General features: G+C 38.6%; 1 protein-coding gene across 1 annotated transcript; it reads left to right on the top strand.

Annotated features, from left to right (window-relative positions):
- The first annotated feature begins 1000 nt into the window (after positions 1-1000).
- ska2 (spindle and kinetochore associated complex subunit 2) lies at positions 1001-15961 on the top strand. The gene is made up of 7 exons (XM_061739098.1): positions 1001-1039; positions 5230-5322; positions 6824-7000; positions 11820-11888; positions 12347-12389; positions 13046-13172; positions 15689-15961. The coding sequence occupies exons 1-7, from the start codon at positions 1007-1009 to the stop codon at positions 15813-15815; spliced, it is 669 nt and encodes a 222-aa protein (XP_061595082.1). The 5' UTR covers positions 1001-1006; the 3' UTR covers positions 15816-15961.
- The last annotated feature ends 2535 nt before the right edge of the window (positions 15962-18496 follow it).

Here is an 18496-nt window from a genome sequence, read left to right on the forward strand (position 1 = left end):
TGTTAATGCTCAATAGTACACATATATGGTTCTTTAATATATTTGCATTATACTAAGATGCATTCATTTTCAATGGCTTTTGTCCTTAATGGCCTTTTCCCCCTTACATTACTTTTACTTTTATACTAAGTAGTTTTGAAACCAGTACTTTTATACTTTTACTTACTGAAAACATACTGAAACCCATTGTGTATCAGTGAAGGGAGTCAAATTGTGGAATAACTGTAAAGATGAAATGAAATCATGCAAATCACTAAGTAAGTTTAAACAAATCTTTAAAAACACTACTCTGTATGGATACAAAACGAAAATGGACACATGAACTGACAGCCAATGACCAAAGTTCCCTGCTCAGCTGAACCACTTTTTCTTTTCTTTTATGCTTTTCTTTTTGAAGTTGTGTGAAATGAAGAAACGGTAAAAACAGAACATTAGAAGGGGTAGGACTAGAAAGGTTTTTTGAAACTTCATCCTACACCCTTTCAAACAGGAAATATTTATTTACATATAGATTTGTCTCTTTAATTTGCTTTGTTTTGCTTATGGTTTTCTTTGTTGTTCTTTATTTTTTGTTTTTTTTTCGGTATATATACATTTTACGTATTCTGATTATTTGGTTTTTGTTTTAACCTGTTTGAATAAATAAATAAATGAAATGAAATGAAAATGACTTGAGTAAAAAACTTGAGTTGATACTTCAACTTCTACAGGAGTATTTTTAAACTCTAGTATCTTTACTTCTACCTGAGTAATGAATGTGAATACTTTTGACACCTCTGGTAGTAAGCAGTTTTCTAAAACAGTTTTCCTTCTGTTTCAGTGCCTGTGGTTCAATCTTCAAAAGCTCATTCATTTATCCCATTTGAAAAGAAGAATTTCCGAGGTTTTCGTTGTCATTGAACGGCACAGCAGACTATTCGGAGCCCATAAAATCAGCCAATCAGCTTCCTCCGTACCGGAGAACTGGCCAATCACGGGCGTCGTATGACAGTGGAAACTATTCAACATGGAGACAACGGTCGAAAAGCTGGAGGCGATGGTAAGCTGAGCGTAACATTCTTCATTTTCCTTAAAAGACATTTTCTGAAGTATATCCTCTCCTGATCGACCATTCCGGAGAGACATACAAGCTATCTGATTATGAAGCACTAACACAGTGTCGGAATTTTGTGCAGACAGGCGCGGAAACTCCGCCGGCCTTCGCAAACCGCTGGTGTCCCTTTTTTATATTCTGCATTTTCTACTCAAGAATTGTCACAACAGTCGTCAAATGCAGTGCAATTTCTCGCAGCACTATTAAACAATATACTATGTAATAATATATATAATACAATATATACAGTATTATGAAGATTGAATAAATAGAATATACAACTTTGATACTATGAAGTTGTGACCAATTTCATAAGCCCATGTTTTATTCATAATAAAGCATGTAGAATGTTTACACCCAGTAAATGTACCATCTCATTATGAAAAGTAAGGTAATTATGTCTGATTACAGTGGCGTCAATTCAGTTAAAGCTAAGGTATGGCAAGGTTACAAGTCACAGAACTTAACTATAGTATCAATCACACATCCAGCAAATACTCATCACAGAAGTCTATGTAGCTTATCTGTGGTCAAGAAAATTGGAACTTATTCAAATGCAGTCTCGCTCACTGCAAAAACTCAAAATCTTACCAGGAATATTTGTCTTATTTCTAGTTAAAATGTCTCATTTTTAGTCAAAAAATCTCATTACACCTAAAACAAGAGTCATTACCAGAAAAATAATAAAATAAAAAAATAATATTTGACCATTTTCACCTGTTTCAAGTAAATTTTCACTTGAAATAAGTAGAAAAATCTGCCAGTGGGACAAGATTCATCTTCTCATTACAAGCAAAACAATCTTGTTCCACGGGCAGATTTTTCTACTTATTTTAAGTGAAAATCTACTTGAAACAGGTTAAAATGGTTGTTTTTGAGTATTGTCTTAAATGTAATGAGATTTAAAAAAAAAAAAAAATGAGACTAAAAATGAGATATTTTAACTAGAAATAAGACAAATATTCTTGTTAAGATTTTCAGTTTTTGCAGTGTATAATAACTAGTGAAATCGATCATGTTGTTCTGATTTGCATTTGTAGTTATTCTATATGTATTAAGTAATAGAATAATCAATACAAATAGACACAGAGTAATTCCATAAATGTATTTAAAAAACAAACATTTACATTTTCCCTTGAAGCCAAGGTGTGGCGGCTGCCATACCTTGCCATACCCAATTGACGCCCCTGTCTGATTAACAGTCCTGGATCTACTTTGTTGTATTTTTTTCTCCCATGATGTTCCAGATGTTTCATATTGGCAAAAGTTCTGTGCTGCAGACAGACCAGTTCAGCATCTGGACTCCTACTGTGAAGCCGCACTGTTGTAATGGCTTAACTTAACATCACATCCTGCTGAAAGATGCAAGGACATTGTCTGGATGGGAGCAGATGTGGCTAATAGGAAGGAAGAAACCTTGAGCAGGACGGAGATCATAAGGGGGGAACCCTCCTGTCGAAGGCCGGCTGGGTAGAGCAGGAAAAGACACCAGAGAGAGAATGAAGAACAGAGACACACAATGGTTAGTAGTTAGTGTACTACAGGGACGACTGCATCAAAGGATGTTGACAGCAGACATTTAGGTGGTCAAAGGGGCTGGGACTGCAGGTCAGGATGTTGTTAGGTATCCAACAGAGACATCTATATAGACAGGTGGAAGCAGCAGTGGGATGATCTGGGGGGGGGGGCTGCAGGGCAGCATGCAGCTCCTGAGGCTCCGGCCGGCAAACATGCACAGAAGAGAAAAGGAGAGGGCAAACCAGCACAACAAACTACAAGAACAATGGAGAACAATGATGGTTATGAGATACTTCTAATGAATAACTGTGAGTTGTTCTGAAGAAAGGAAAGAGGGGAGGAGAAGGGGTGAGGGGCACCGCTCATTGGATGATGTTGATGTCCCCCTGCAACGTAACTTCCAGCATCTCTGGGCCTCCTCCTGTGCCTGCAACAGGCATTTTGTCTTTATTTCAGCTGTAGTGTGATTAGGGCTGTTCGATTTTGCCCAAAAATAAAATCTCGATTTTTTTTCTCTCAAAATCCGATTTTCGATTACGATTACGATTATTTTGTGAATTGACAAAAGGCAAAGAAATGATTTCAAATATGCTGTTTTTTTATTGAACATTTGCCCCATTGGGCTTTAAGTGCAAACTTTGCTCTTATTAAACCGAAAATGAATGAATAAAGTGCAAAACTCTGTAAAATAAGTTGAAAAAAAGTTTTAAAAAATATAATAAAATATAAAGTTTTATCTCTGAAAAAAAAAATCAGCAAATCAGCACTTGCAAACATACAGTAAGTTATATTTCCAATTAAATAAAACAAGACATTTTCTAATTAAACTAAACTGGGTCTTTGCATGCTAAATAATAATGCAACCCATGAAGGAGGTAGAGGTGTGTAATGTCAGTCATTACATTTGCTGTTCACATTTGCAAGTTTTTTGCAAGGAACACGAGCCGGTCTACCGCATCTGGCTTGAGGGATGCCCGGTGGCATGTTACAACGCCCCCTCCTACACTAAAGAGCCTCTCCGATGGGGCACTTGTCGCAGGTATTGAGAGGTATTTCCATCAATCATTAATATGGTATCAATCATTAATATGTGTGCAGACAAGGTAAAAAAAATAAATAAATAAAAAAAAAAAAAAGTGAAAAATCGATTTTACGATTTTCATGTTTTAACATCGTTCTAATTACATAATCGCGATTACGATTTAAAATCGATTAATCGAACAGCCCTAAGTGTGATGTTCCGATCCTGCTCGTTTACAGTCTTAGTCACACATTCCCAATCAATATATTTAATGTTACTTCTTCCACCAAGGAAATGCCAACAAATAAATTATTTTTTCGTGCTTTCAATTCTCATACAAGTACATCAGTTTGATGTCTGTGATATTTTTCTTATTTTACAACATTTCTGGTGTGTTCGTCATTATTTTGAGAAAAGGCAGAGGTATGCCACATGTTTGTATTCATTTACACAGTTATTGATGTGAGGACACAAGGAGGTCCAAGTATCATGTGCTGCTGGGTTTAAATCAACGACATGTGGGATAAATTGAGGAACATGACAGGAACAAGCGTACGTAGGGATTCGTACATCTGAACACTTGTGTGCATACTTGCTTTTTTTCTAGATTTTGGCATGCGTCATATCTGGCACCAGAACTTTATTCCAGTTAGTTGGACTTTAGATGGCTCATTGAGCTTCTTCTGTTACCATGGTTACTTATCAAAGACAATTTTTTAGATAATAACGACAAACATGTCTCACTCTGTGTTAAATTTCTTTGACCAGGGATGTGAATGGTTATTTTTTTTTTTTTATTAGATTTTTATGTTCCCCAAAGCATGCACTAATGAGCATGCAACAGGAAGGCACCCTGATGAGAAACGGATTGCTCTGGTTGAGGGTCGGCTCAAATTTTCCTTTGTTATGTTTCCAGTTCGGGTCTCGATGCAGTTGGATTAAAGGTGTCAGGAGAGTTGGGGTTGGAACTGTCCAGGGCTGCTGTCTAAAGCGATGCAGGCTTGTTATGCTTTGTACTGTCAGAGGAAAAGGAATTAGTCTCACCTCATCTATTTTCCCAACTGAGACAGAAAAAGAAAAACCAGGAGCCACCACAGGCTGTTTGTTGTAACTGTTCTAAAACACAGGAAGGTTCTTGTTCCAGAAACTGAAACGGCAGCAGTTTTTCATGTTTGTGGCTTCAGCTGTTGGCAGAAGCTCTGACTTCATTGCACTACTGTATCAGACAACTAGTAGTGCAATAGTATTGTCAAAGCATCTGAAAACTGCAACCACCTGGAGACGAACACTTCATGAACACAGAAACATGAATCCATCAACGCAGGAGATTCACCGTGTAATTACACCTGGAGACAGAAGATCTGAAATAGGAGTAAATGCTGTCGAAAAAGAATATAAAATATTAAAATCAGGAGTTTCTCTTTCCCTTGTTGCTGTCGTTCTGATACGTGGTCAGTGGAAGACATCAGGATCAACCTCAACACTGGAATCCATCTCTTACAATCATATGTGGCTTCAGAAGCCTTCAGGTGCATCTATGAACAGAAGGAAGAATGTTTGTGTGTTTCCTCAAGTGTAACCATTAGTTTCTTCACAGTTCCTGAAGTCGGAGGCAGACCTGGACTTCATCGAGAGACGGCTGAAGCTGGACTTTATCAACAGCTCTGCAGAGAATGGATGTCCTGCTAAGGTCAGAACTTCTTTTACTCCGGTCATCTATAACAGTGTTTCTCAACCCTGGTCCTCGACTCCCCCTGTCCTGCATGTTTGAGATATTTCCCTGTTTCAACACATCCTGAAAGACGGGATCATGTCATTAACAGACCATGATGACCACTAGGGCTGTTCGATTTTGCCCAAAAATAAAATCTCGATTTTTTTTTCTCTCAAAATCCGATTTTCGATTACGATTACGATTATTTTGTGAATTGACAAAAGGCAAAGAAATTATTTCAAATATGCAGTTTTTTTTATTGAACATTTGCCCCATTGGGCTTTAAGTGCAAACTTTGCTCTTATTAAACCAAAAATGAATGAATAAAGTGCAAAACTCTGTAAAATAAGTTGAAAAAAAGTTTTAAAAATATAATAAAATATAAAGTTTTATCTCTGAAAAAAAAATCAGCAAATCAGCACTTGCAAACATACAGTAAGTTATATTTCCAATTAAATAAAACAAGACATTTTCTTATTAAACTAAACTGGGTCTTTGCATGCTAAATAATAATGCAACCCATGAAGGAGGTAGAGGTGTGTAATGTCAGTCATTACATTTGCTATTCACATTTGCAAGTTTTTTGCAAGGAACACGAGCCGGTCTACCGCATCAGGCTTGAGGGATGCCCGGTGGCATGTTACAACGCCCCCTCCTACACTAAAGAGCCTCTCTGATGGGGCACTTGTCGCAGGTATTGAGAGGTATTTCCATCAATCATTAATATGTGTGCAGACAAGGTGTGGAAAAAAAAAAAAAAGTGAAAAATCGATTTTACGATTTTCACGTTTTAACATCGTTCTAATTACATAATCGCGATTACGATTTGAAATCGATTAATCGAACAGCCCTAATGACCACCATTAATTAGAATCATGTTCAACTTTACAGCAGACATAAACATACGGCATTTACAGTCTGGTACAAAAACAGTTTTGGTCTGTAGTTAGAGTTCACATCCATGAGTACGATTCAAGAGGGTGAATTTTTATATACTGTATTAAACTACCAATTTATGCATGATTAGGGTTGTTTTTTGAGTGACAGCTACACTGCAGTCTATGGCGTCAAACAGCCAGCTGTCATCGCGTTAACTATTTAGCATGGTCAGTAAACTTGAAGATTTTCCAGTCTTTTTTCTGTGGAGCTGAAAGCTACAGACGTCTCAGTGCTGGTCCCTGTAGAACTGATACTTTACAGCCAGTGGCTCATTTCTGTTTACTGATAAGTAAAGAGTGTGGCTTTGTTCAAAAAGACTTGTATTGAGCTTGTGTTCTTTTTCCCTGTAAATTCACCTGAGATGTCTTTTGTTGTGAAATTTCTATCATGATGAAGACAAATGTAACTGAATGAAGTGATTGATAGAGAGCGGTCTAGGTGCATCTACAAATCCACAAAAAAAAAGACATTTCATAATATCAAAAACCACCGGCTGGGATCTGGAACACTGGCTCATAACTAGATGTTTGTGTTTCAGGAGAACATGGCGGGGATGCTGGAGAACCTGAAGTCCATCAAGGTCAAACACATGCAGCTGTTTTCTGAGGCAGCGGCCGTCACATCTGCCCAGACAGAAGTCATGCAGTCCATCAGGGGCAACTTCAGGAGTCTTGTGGATATGATGGCTGACTGCCAACAGAGCTCCGACGTGCAGGTACCAACACCCCACTCAAACCCTTTTTTTTTTAATTAATCTTATGATGATCATTCTGTTAAATGCCAACCAATAATTAGGGCTGAACGATTTTTGAAAATAATCTAATTGCGATTTTTTTCCTCAATATTGCGATTGCGATTTAATATGCGATTATTTTTTTCAAGGTCCTGTTCTCATGTATTTTTCAACTACACAAGCAATAAATCAGTCTGTTTTATAATAAACAATGCCAGATTCATTTAAAGCACAGATTACAACAATAAAGAAAACAAATTTGTGCCGTTCTGGGTCGTTCTCTCTGAACCCAAACCGGGTTAAACTTTAGCCAAAACGAGGCGTAGTTTAATAGAAAAACACAGAAAAACTCCCACAGGGAACAAAAAACCTTCCTCACAGGCAGTACTCGAGTTGTAAAAAAAAAAATCAGGGGGGGTGGTGGATTTTATCATATGGGGACAGATAATTTGTGCTGATTACAAATAATAAAATATATTACAAATAATAGCACTGACCTGCAGAAATACTGCAGGAATGACATAGCAGCAGTTAAATGCAGCCTTCTGTAAGCTTTAAATATCCACTGGACTTACATCAAATACATCAAAACACAACAATAAAAAACAGTTTTCTGAACTTATCAATATGACTCTGTCCTTCACAGGATAAGTAAAATGGATCACTGCAAAAACTCAAAATCTTAACAAGAATATTTGTCTTATTTCTAGTTAAAATGTCTCATTTTAGTAAAAAAAAAAATCTCATTACACTTAAAACAAGACTCATCACTGGAAAAAACAAATATTTTCACCCGTTTCAAGTAGATTTTCACTTAAAATAAGTAGAAAAATCTGCCAGTGGAACAAGATTTTTTTGCTTGTAATAAGAAGATAAATCTTGTCCCATTGGCAGATTTTCCTACTTATTTCAGGTGAAAATTTACTTGAAACAGGTGAAAATTGTCAAGTTATTTTTCTGGTGATGACTCTAAATGTTGAAATAGCAGTAAAACCACATTCATTGATGAAATGACATAAGGGATGGAAAGGAGGGATGGCAGTTTTACAGGGGGGATGATTTTGACCGTTTTTATTTCAGGAGGGGGTGATTTTGACCGTTTTTTATTTCATCCCTCCTCAACTTTAGTACTGCTCACAGGGAACTCAGAACTTCTTCATAAATAACTCAAAAATCACAGAGAGAAAAAAAAACACCAGCAAACTAACAAATAAATCAATAAAGCTCACAGAGTTAACAAAACGAACCAGAAATGAACAACTCACAGCCGCTCTTTAACTTCTCCTGATGAGCTGAAAGGGCTGCAGCTGGTTTAAGGCTGATTTATGGTTCCGCGTTACACCAACGCAGAGCCCTCGCCGTAAGGCACGCGGTGCGCGCATCGTACGGTGCGCGTCGCCGCGTAACTTACGGCGTAAGCTCTGCGTCGATTTAACGCGGAACCATAAATCAGGCTTCACAGCGCAACTGTCCGCCCGGCGCCGCGCGCAGCTCCTTGCCACGCCGACTCCGCGTTCATATATTTAATACATTTATAAAGCCCATATATTTATAAAGCCCTGCCTGGCCGAGCCCTAACCCTGAGGCCACGGTAGATACAGTAGTTTACAGGCGGACACGCGGCACTGTTGACTTTTTTTCTCTGCCGGCAACGTGACCAGATCACGTGACCAGATCACGTGACTGGTCAAATCGCAGCCTTTGCGGTTAGAAAATCTCGTTTTATCACATCGCGATATTATCGCAAATGCAATTAATCGTTCAGCCCTACCAATAATACATTTTACCATTCTCACAATTTTTTACTTTTAAATGTGAAAAAAATGTAAATACATTTCATACATAAATCAAAGCAAAGGTGTCTTAGGGCATCATTCGGTTTATTCAGAACACTCTCCATATATCTAAAATAACTTATTCAAAGTCCAAAAAGTGCAAACACTGTTTAAGACATCACTTTTACCCCTTTTACCATTTTGTTGGGTTTCCCCTTGAAAAAGTCCTGAACCTGATGCTCAGGTCTGGTTTTAAAAGGTAGAAGTGTAATTGATGGATTGATCATGCAGCATGCAACGTATCAACACACTATCCAAGTCGCCATGTTTACATAATCGATTACATCGACGCGTTGTTGCAACTCTCATAATTTATGAGCATTTACCAGCTAGTGATTAGAGTGGTGCAAATCACTGCCAGACTTTTCAGTTTTAATCGTCTCCATAAAATTGCCGCTCAGACCAGTTTTTTTCCGATCTTTGCCAGACAAATTCTATTTAAAAAAAGAAACAAATTAAAAGTGCAGTTTAAAGAATGGATTATAATAGCCTATTAACTAAAAAAAAAGTTTGTATAGAAGTTCAGTCATTGTCACAGTATCGGTGGCTGCAGTGAGCTTCTTGTCTGCTGTTTGGACACATCCTCACAAACTCTGAATCATGCAAACTGACTGGGATGGTGATGAACTGAGAGCACAGAAGGAAAAACATATCTGTAACTCATTAACATACTTTATATCATACGAGAAGTTTTGAAGCAAGAAAAAAATTCATAATTGTTTTGAAAACTTGAAAACTTTGAACACTTTTTTTGTCATTTGCACTATAAATTCTATTTAGATGATCCAGGTGGACAACAGAGCATTCCTGTTCTGTTGCAATCCCACTAGTTTGGGATCTCTGTCTGTCTGTCTGTCTGTGTAAGTGTCTGTGCTTCTTTGCATAAAGATATTTGATATAAAGGGATCCAAGTTGCAGTGGCAGACTGATGTTTCTGCTGCTGTTCCCCAGAGTGTGATGTTTACTGGTGTAACCTTGACAACAGAGGATATGAGACAGCTTTAGAGAAGCCAGAAGACGGCACATAGGTTCATCATTTAAACAGAAAAAAACAACCTCTTTACCTTTGTGAAAATACTGAATGGAGATTAGGGGTGGGCAAAAATATTGATATGGCAATATATCGCGATACTTTTCCAGCTGATTCAATATCGATATTCAAAATTTGAATATCGATTTTTTTTTTTTTTATTTATTTATTTATTTATTTTTTTTTTTTTTCCCCCATTATATCACCCATCATCCTACCTAAGTGACAGTCCTGGGCATTGCCACTCTCTACCAACCAGGGCCCTGCACTGGGCTCAGGTTTTATTTCACGTTTTATTTCATTTTATAATTTATTTTTTATATAACACAATTGGCTGTCCTTAAAAAATGAAAAATAATGGACAGAGGTTTATTTATTTATGGATTTATATCTATACTGACTGATCACAGTGCCTGTCCTTGGTTTTAGTACCCATCTTTCTTGTGTTTATTATCATTTGCCACATAATTAAAGCAACCTCATACTAAATTTAATGTTAATTTCATATGATGTAAATAATATGAAAAACATATACAAATATGTTGTAACTTTAGCTTGTATAGTTATCATAAAACATTGTTTTGACTCAGTTTGTCCCATGAATTGTCACTATAATCTGATGAACGTGCAACTCGGATTTTAAGATCCATCACTATCATCTGATGTACATATATACAACTTGGATTTTAAGATGTGTAATGCATTTTTAAATTTTTCGGTGAACTATGTAGAATATAATAATCGGGATATTGCATAATCGGGATATCGCAATGTGTATCGTATCGTGGCTCAAGTATCGTGATGCGTATCGTATCGTGAGGTCCTTCCCAATACCCACCCCTAATGGAGATATTTTGTCTGAGATGGCATCCTTATGTCTCACCACTGTGACCCAGACAGTCTGGTTTCTCCTTGTCTTCTGTTCTACCTACAGCCCAAACTCTTGATGTAAAACCACGCTCACCTCTTCCGGTTGTACATGTAGCCTTTCACATGAGCCCAGCATCCCGTTCCTGACTCAGAAAGGTTCTAAAATCGGGGAGACTGCGCTCCGTTCTGCTTTTATACATCTAAAATGGTGCTGAGTCCCATTATGCACTGCAGCATTTGAGACTGATGTCAACAGAGACGTGAGGGGTTTATAACAAATTAATTTCAAGATGAAAATGTTAATTAGCTCTGCTTCTATCAGCGGCTCTATAACGTCTGCAGGTTAGACATTAATTAAGTGAAATATGACTGAGTGGGGGTGTCCAACCTTTTGAGCAAAGCTCTCCAGAAGCAGAACCTGCTGCTGAAGAAGCTGATAAGACTGAAGACCTGCAGCCGTTATTGTTGGTCTCTGCTCTGGTCATTTCTAAGTTGTTTTTATGTGTTTTCGAGTTAACCTGAATCGGTTCTTATCATAAAACGATCTCATCCTGCTGGATTTATCATACAGCAGGATGAGATTGTGTTATAATAAGATGAATCTTTATGCTTAATTATCTCATAAACATTTTATAGCTGGTTACTAACATGTTTTATTTCGGAGGATTTGTTTAAATGTTACATTCCATGTTGAAGTCTGCAGATGGGATCAGACCACCTCAGGCCTGAAGATGACTGAGTTTGTTTGACGCAGGAAGACAAACATCTCCGAGCTTTTAGAGAAACTGGTGTTTACATTTTACAAACACACATCCAGAGTGTTGTTTTTCCATTTTTGGGCATCTCTATCAGTAAGAAAACTTTCCCTCACACAGCAGTTTCATGAGTGGCCTCCTGAGCAGCTTGCTGTAGGACCCTTGGCAGTAGTTTTTAGGACACGTGAAGGTCTCTGCAGTTGTTCTACAGCACATCAGTCGGAGGAGGACGAACAGCTGCTTGACTTCAACAGTGAGTGTAAAAGAGCAGTTTTTAGTTTTACACCCTTCTGTGTTCTTCAACTCCTCAGGCAGGGCCCGTCTCAGAGTTGGAGCAGGAGTCAGCTGCGCTGCTGGGTCTACCCATCACCACAGTTGAGGTGAGACACTTTTACCTCCAGAACATTCTTCATCCAAAGTAGCTGAGAAGCGTCTTCTGTTCAGATGAGATGCTGCTGCAGGGACGACCTGAGCCCTTAGCCGTGTTTGTGCAGAAGGAATTGGGTTTCAGCCGTCCTCATTTACACGGCTGTCTGGCAATAAATGTGGTTTTTGTTTTTAAGACAATTACATTCTAAGTAATTCATAAACGTTTCTTGTGTTGTAGAATTCGTACTGTTAAAATTATAAAATTGTAGTATTATAATAAGTTATAAAATTGTATTTCCTACTATGTATGTGTAACATGTCATCAAAGTTCTCCAAAGACAAGAACTATTACAGGTCATGCATTCTTGCATGACGTGGAAGTATGTTTTTGATCCACTTCAGCTGGTTCCTGTATAATGTGAAGAGGAACATGGATGCTAATTTCTGTTGTTGCTGGTTTCTTCTGCAGGCGTCTCCGGCTGCAGAGGCTCCTGTCCAAAATCAACCTCAGAGTGAGTACTTTGCCTCCTCATCTTCAGCAGTATTTAATGGTCATGCTTCCTCCCTCCTGCTGTTCTGCTAGGGCTGTGTGATTAATCGATTTTAAATCTAAATCGGATTTATTAATCACAATCGATGTTAAAAAAAGGAAAATCGATTTTCCTCTTTTGCAGCTGGCTGCATTACAGACAGAGCCCGTCTAGTCATCTTTGTTTGGTCAAGAAAATTGTAAATGTTGTAACTTTACTAAACTCAAGGAGGATTTACAGTATCTTTCAATTGCACTTCATTCCCAATAGGGAAATTTGTTTGTTATTTTTCTTTAAAAATAAAGATAAAATATTTGAAACAATTTATTCCATTGTCTTTTGTAGTTTTACCAAAAAAATCGAAATCGAAAACCGGATTTTCAGAGAAAAAAAATCGGGATTTTATTTTTGTCCAAAATCGCCCAGCCCTATGTTCTGCTAATGTGTTAAATGAACTGGTTTTGCCTGACAGCAGTATAAATGTTCTGTTACTACAAAGATCATCTCCACCAGAACCTTTTAGACTTGATTACGGATGGAAATGTGGCCATCGACTTCTGACTGTTAACCTCAGAATCTCCCTGTTGTTCATTCTCCGTACCGTCAATGATTAATCCTGTGATCCGTCTGTTTTTCAGGTTGCGAGTATGCAGAAGTGACCGCAGCCATGTTCAAAGCACTTCCAGTCAGCATGCGCTCCAAGATCAAGCTGGAAAACCTGAATACGTTGTACCTGCAGCTGCAGCAGCATCTCAGCAGTAGCAGGTCGGGGCCCCTATGAAATCTCTTATTTCCCACATTCCATTTTAATTCTTTCCATTTTCTCTGCTTTTTGTTTTTTTAATTTTTGAGAATTTGGTTTTTAACATTTTATGCAAATTTAACCCCAAGGCAGTATATAATTATGCAAAGAACTGAAAATGTTCATGTTTCATACTTTTAAACATATTTAAAGGCAAAAACATGGCACTAGTTATTCTCGTGTCCAACAAAACATTCTTTTTCTTGGATATAAACAAAAGAATGTCAGAAGTTCTTTGTATGAAATCAGTAACCTACGCCGTAGGCTCTGCGTTGGTGTAACGCGGAACCATAAATCAGCCTTTATTCTGGCGAGATCTTGGTGAATAACGAGCAAGCGAGTGATTATGTACATCCACTGAGTGAATATTACGAAAGTAAAATATATATTTCTCGCTAGAAATGTAATCAAAATGCATTTTTATGCAGAAACTTACTCAAAATATTGATTTTATTCACTAAAAAATAAGAAATGCCCGCCATGTTGTTTTTTTTTTTATTCAGTCTGCAAATGATGACGTAAAGCATTCTGGGAAGTTTTCTCAGGCCCTAGGTCGCGAAGTCAGCATCTGAAAACCCTCGCTCTGAAGGGCTAGATTGTTACCCACTAGCCCTCGATATGTGCACTACCCCTAGATGCAAAGAGGAATTGGGACACCACTACCCTCACGGGAACGCGCAAAATGTAGGGGTAGGGGGGGGATTGGGACTGGCCCGTAGTTTGTCATGACATAGCTGACATTTTTCAGGTATGTCATTACAAACTGTGTGTCTGATAACAGAAGAAATTAAATAAGCTATAGTAAATATAGATTCTATGAACTTCATTGAACTAATATAACATTTTGAAATTTAAGCGGACTTTTGACGTATCCAAAGCACTGTATGGGTGTATGAGTGCGTGTGTGTCTCTATTAGGTCTTCCACCTATTACAGACATTTCCATTGAAGTACATTATCTTCAGCCTCTTGGTGTTTTTACTTTTATCCTTTTCTCTCTGTAAGTGATCCTAACACATATCCTCTCGTGGCCAGTCAACCGTGTACTGCAAAACTTGCAGAACATTGAATCGCCAGACGCGTAGCAGTCCGGGGGAAGCTGCTCTGCCCCGTACCTGGGAGTAAGCTGGTGGTTCTGTAGCTTCTTCGCTGGTTTCTCAGGCGGCTGCTTTGAAATGTTTCTTTTGATAATGAGGGAAGCGGGAGGGTGCAGAAAAGCGCACAGTGTCCCCTCCTTTTTGAACCCACCTGTAGTAACCCCTCTTGGAGTATTTTCTCGAAAGAAAAATGAATTTAGTCCAGTAAAAAAAAAAAAAAAAACCTTTTACTCAAATTGCTGTTCAGTTCTGTTATTGCGCGTTTAAAGTGAATTCTGTTTTTAATCTCCAATTCCGTGACCGTGAGTTCCATAGGGCTCGACAGGTGACTGAAGCTCTTTGGGTCTGTTGGATCCTGCAGCCTAAGGCCACTATAGCGATTATCCTGGCAAACAATTAGCCACTCGGCTGGGTGCGGGACGGGACTTATTTTTTTAACACGCTCGGCTGGATGGATGAGTGAATGAATGAATGAATGTCCACAGCGACGTCCACTGTCGGGGGAGGTTCCCATTTATTATCGTTAATGTTAATTTCAAAGCATGTTGATATTATGGCAAAACTGTTTATGGAGATATGTGAATAATTGTGATGGTTCTGGCTGGTAGAAAAGGTTTCTTACAGAGCGGTAAAAAACCGTGCGGTCTCCCCGTCACCCATGCATTAATTGGCCGCCCAGTACACCTGCGCCTAAATACCAATTGCACCAATCATGACGTGGACCCAAACCACCATCTGAACTGCCACCTAGTGACAACTTGTAAATAAACAAAACAGACTGAAATAAGCAGACAAATAATGGCTCCTACAGCCACGTTTATACAGTATTTACAAAAACGGATATTTCCCCCTCTACGTTTTGAAAAATACCATCATTTACGCGAACCCACATAAATACGCTGTTAAGGGGTGCCATGAGCAGCCAAACCTACAGGGGGTAGTGTAACGAGAAGCATAAAGTCATACTAGCCAATCAGAATCCTGGAAAAAAACATCAACAAATGACACGAGTAACTACAGTGGCCAAACAAATTGTAAACACGGGTCGCACACATGACGCTGGTGACGTTTTTGTCACATAATGTGACGTTCTGAAGCCTAAATGTCCGTTTCCCTCTATTTACAAGCAAACTTGAAGAAGGATTTTTTGCAAATCTCCACTTTGGCCGGAGTTTTCAGAAATTATCGTTTTTGGTGACTTTGAGCTTCGTTTTCGTGTAAACGAATGGCCAAAATGCATGAAAACGCCACCGTTTTTGCCACGTGTAAACGGGGCCTAAATCTTCTGTTTACTTTGTGCTCGAGAACTTGATCAACACTCTTATTTGTACCTGGACGGATTAAGTCCAGCTTCTGATGTTCGCCTCTGTTTGTCATCCTCAGTGAATCTGTCAGCGTTCAGAAGATGAAGCAGCTCAAGATGAAGGTGAGCGACGACAAGCTGAAGGTGCTGCAGCAGCTCCGGTTGGTGGAGCTGGACCGGAGAGGCCACGTTCACCTCGTCGTCTAATGACGGGGCGCTGTCTTTTGTTTTCTCCTTCCGGAGATGTGGAACTGTTGCTTCAAGTCCAGCATGGAGGACAACTGCACTTTTTTCTAATTTTGGAAAAAACATTTCTCAGTGGAAGATCTTCACTGGATCCTGAAGAACCAGTATTTCTTATTTGAATGCTTAAAGGCACAAATACAGAATTCAACACTCACCCTTCTACGTATGGATGAGCAGCTCTGCTCTACAGGATAAGTTACTGGTAACAGATTTCTTTCCTGGTTCCAGACAGCATTTGGATGTTAGGTCCACACGAGCTAATAGCAAGTCTTGTCTGAGGTCTGTCTGGTACCAACATTGTGCCTGTTCAATCCACAGTTATCCCTCAATACTAACACCATAAGAGACCCGCTCTGGACCCACATGGACCACTTTTAACCCAGATGGTCCCGCATGGACCTGCTGGCTGGTGTCTACTGACTGATCCACGTCTGTCTGTCTTGTTTCATACTGTCCTGCTGCTAAAATGTTCTAAGTAAACCATTTCTACTTTTGAAGTATGTTTCCTTACAGATATTTAATAAATAAATGGATCAATAGAAGAGTCTGATTCCGATTACTTATTTACGTCAAGAAGAGGAACTTTACAGATGATAACCACGGTTACTCTTATTTTTTGTCATTACATTTTTTTTTCTCTCCATTTTATAAATGAATTAATTCATTTGTAATTTTATAAAATAGCAGAACTGTTTTCAAATTTATTTTTTTTTGCCTTTGAGCCAAGATTTATGTATAATGTTAAACGGTTCATTTTCCTGCAAAGATCAAAGTAAACTTCACTGATTTTTCACAGTTTTATTTTGAAATTATATAAGAGCATATAACAATTTCAGAGCAAAAAAAAAGATTTTCCCTGCTTCAACACATCCTGATACAAATGATTGTCCATAACAGACTTGTGCGGGCCCGGATCGCCGGCTGATCATGAATCAGCCGGTGATCCATTCATTTTAATTAGGTGTGTTGATGCAAGGAGACAGCTAAAACAATATACGGGACAGGAATGCCCACCTCCGCTACGGATGGATGTACTTCCAGCCAGGGGCTGAAAGATTAACTTTCCCTTTAATCTGCTGCCTCTCTGTGGTCAGAAGTGGAACTGCTTCTTAGAATGTGTTAGTTTAAACCAGTGTTTCCCAACCCTGGTCCTCAATTACCCCTGTACTGCGTGTTTCAAATGTTCCCATGTTTCAACACACCCTGGTAGACATGGCTGTGACATTAACAGACGTGTGCAGACCTTGATGACAAGCTGATAACTGGCATTAATTAGAATCAGGTGTGTTGAAACTGAACCATCTAAAACAGGGGCAGGCAACCCTGGTCCTAGAGAGCCACAGTCCTGCTCCTGATCCCTGATCTAAAACATGCAGGACAGGGGCTCGAGGAGCAGGGTGGGAAAGCACTGGTTTAAACAACACTGGCATTTATGAAATTCTAGTTTTTAAAGGATTCTGAGATTATTCTGAAAAGGATTCTAAGATTATTCTGAAAAAAGGATTCTGAGATTATTCTGAATAAACTCAGTCTTCAGTAATGCATACCCAGAGGTGGACAGAGTACTCGACCCCAGTACTTGAGTAAGAGTACAAATACTACTGGTCAAAATTTACTCCGTTAAAGTAAAACTAGCTCAGTCAAAATATTACTTGAGTAAGAGTAGAAAAGTACTTGCTTTTAAAGGTACTTAAGTATCCAAAAGTAAATGCTTTTTAATTTACTTTAAGTAAAAGTAAGAGTAAGAGTAAATTTCTTATTTTCCACATCAGTAAATTACTATATTTTTTCTAAATTAATTTAATGATCTTCTAACTCTTGTTTCTGAGAAATAACTCTTTGAAACCAGCTGCACTGATGTGCTGCTTTTAGAACCACAATGTTATATAAAACCTGCAGTCTGGACTTGTCTTGACAAACGCAGGCTACTTTGGCGGTATCGTTTTGAGGAGGCTTGACGTATTTCCGCTTTACGTACATCCCAGTGGAGAGCGTGCACTGTGATAGGTGCAACCATCCATTGACAAAAACAGCTTGTGTCCAATAGGATTTTAGGGAAGAAGAAAAAAGAGCAGACCTGAAAGTAACGAGTACTTTTCAGCCTTCCTAGAAATTTCCTCGAGTAGAAGTAAAAATATTTGTCTTGGAAATGTATTCAAGTAAGAGTAATAAGTACCAAAGAAATCTAATACTCAAGTAAAGTACAAATCCTCTGGATATGTACTTAAGTACAGTACTCAAGTACATTTACTCCGTTACTGTCCACCACTGTGCATACCTTTGGATAATTGCCTTTGGCTTGATTTTTAGAGCAGGGTTCTTCAACCCTGGTCCTCAGGACCCCCTGTCCTGCATGTTTTAGATGCTACCCTGCTTCATTGCACCATGACACAAGGAGCTGTGTCAACAACAGCGCTGTCCAGGCCTTGATTACAAGGTGGTGACGACGTTAATTTGAATCAGGTGTGTTGAAGCAGGGAAACATCTAAACATGCTGGATAGGTGGTCCTGAGGACCAGGGTTGAAGACCACTGTTTTAGAGACTGAATACTCAACATTCGAAGTGAGTCAAAATGTCAAAGTTGTCCTAAGAGAGGAACAAGTATTGTTAAATGTTCTTGCATAACGTGTGTTTTGATCCA

This window comes from Cololabis saira, chromosome 14, assembly GCF_033807715.1.
Source record: "Cololabis saira isolate AMF1-May2022 chromosome 14, fColSai1.1, whole genome shotgun sequence".
Classification (NCBI taxonomy): Eukaryota; Metazoa; Chordata; class Actinopteri; order Beloniformes; family Belonidae; genus Cololabis; species Cololabis saira.

What these genes read in the sequence shown, in the direction of transcription:
- ska2 (XM_061739098.1), top strand. Translation starts at nt 1,007, where the DNA reads ATGGAGACAACGGTCGAAAAGCTGGAGGCGATG. An exon ending in AGAATGGATGTCCTGCTAAG is followed by an intron (nt 5,323 to 6,823) that starts GTCAGAACTTCT and finishes TTTGTGTTTCAG; the next exon opens with GAGAACATGGCGGGGATGCT. An exon ending in TGTCCAAAATCAACCTCAGA is followed by an intron (nt 12,390 to 13,045) that starts GTGAGTACTTTG and finishes TCTGTTTTTCAG; the next exon opens with GTTGCGAGTATGCAGAAGTG.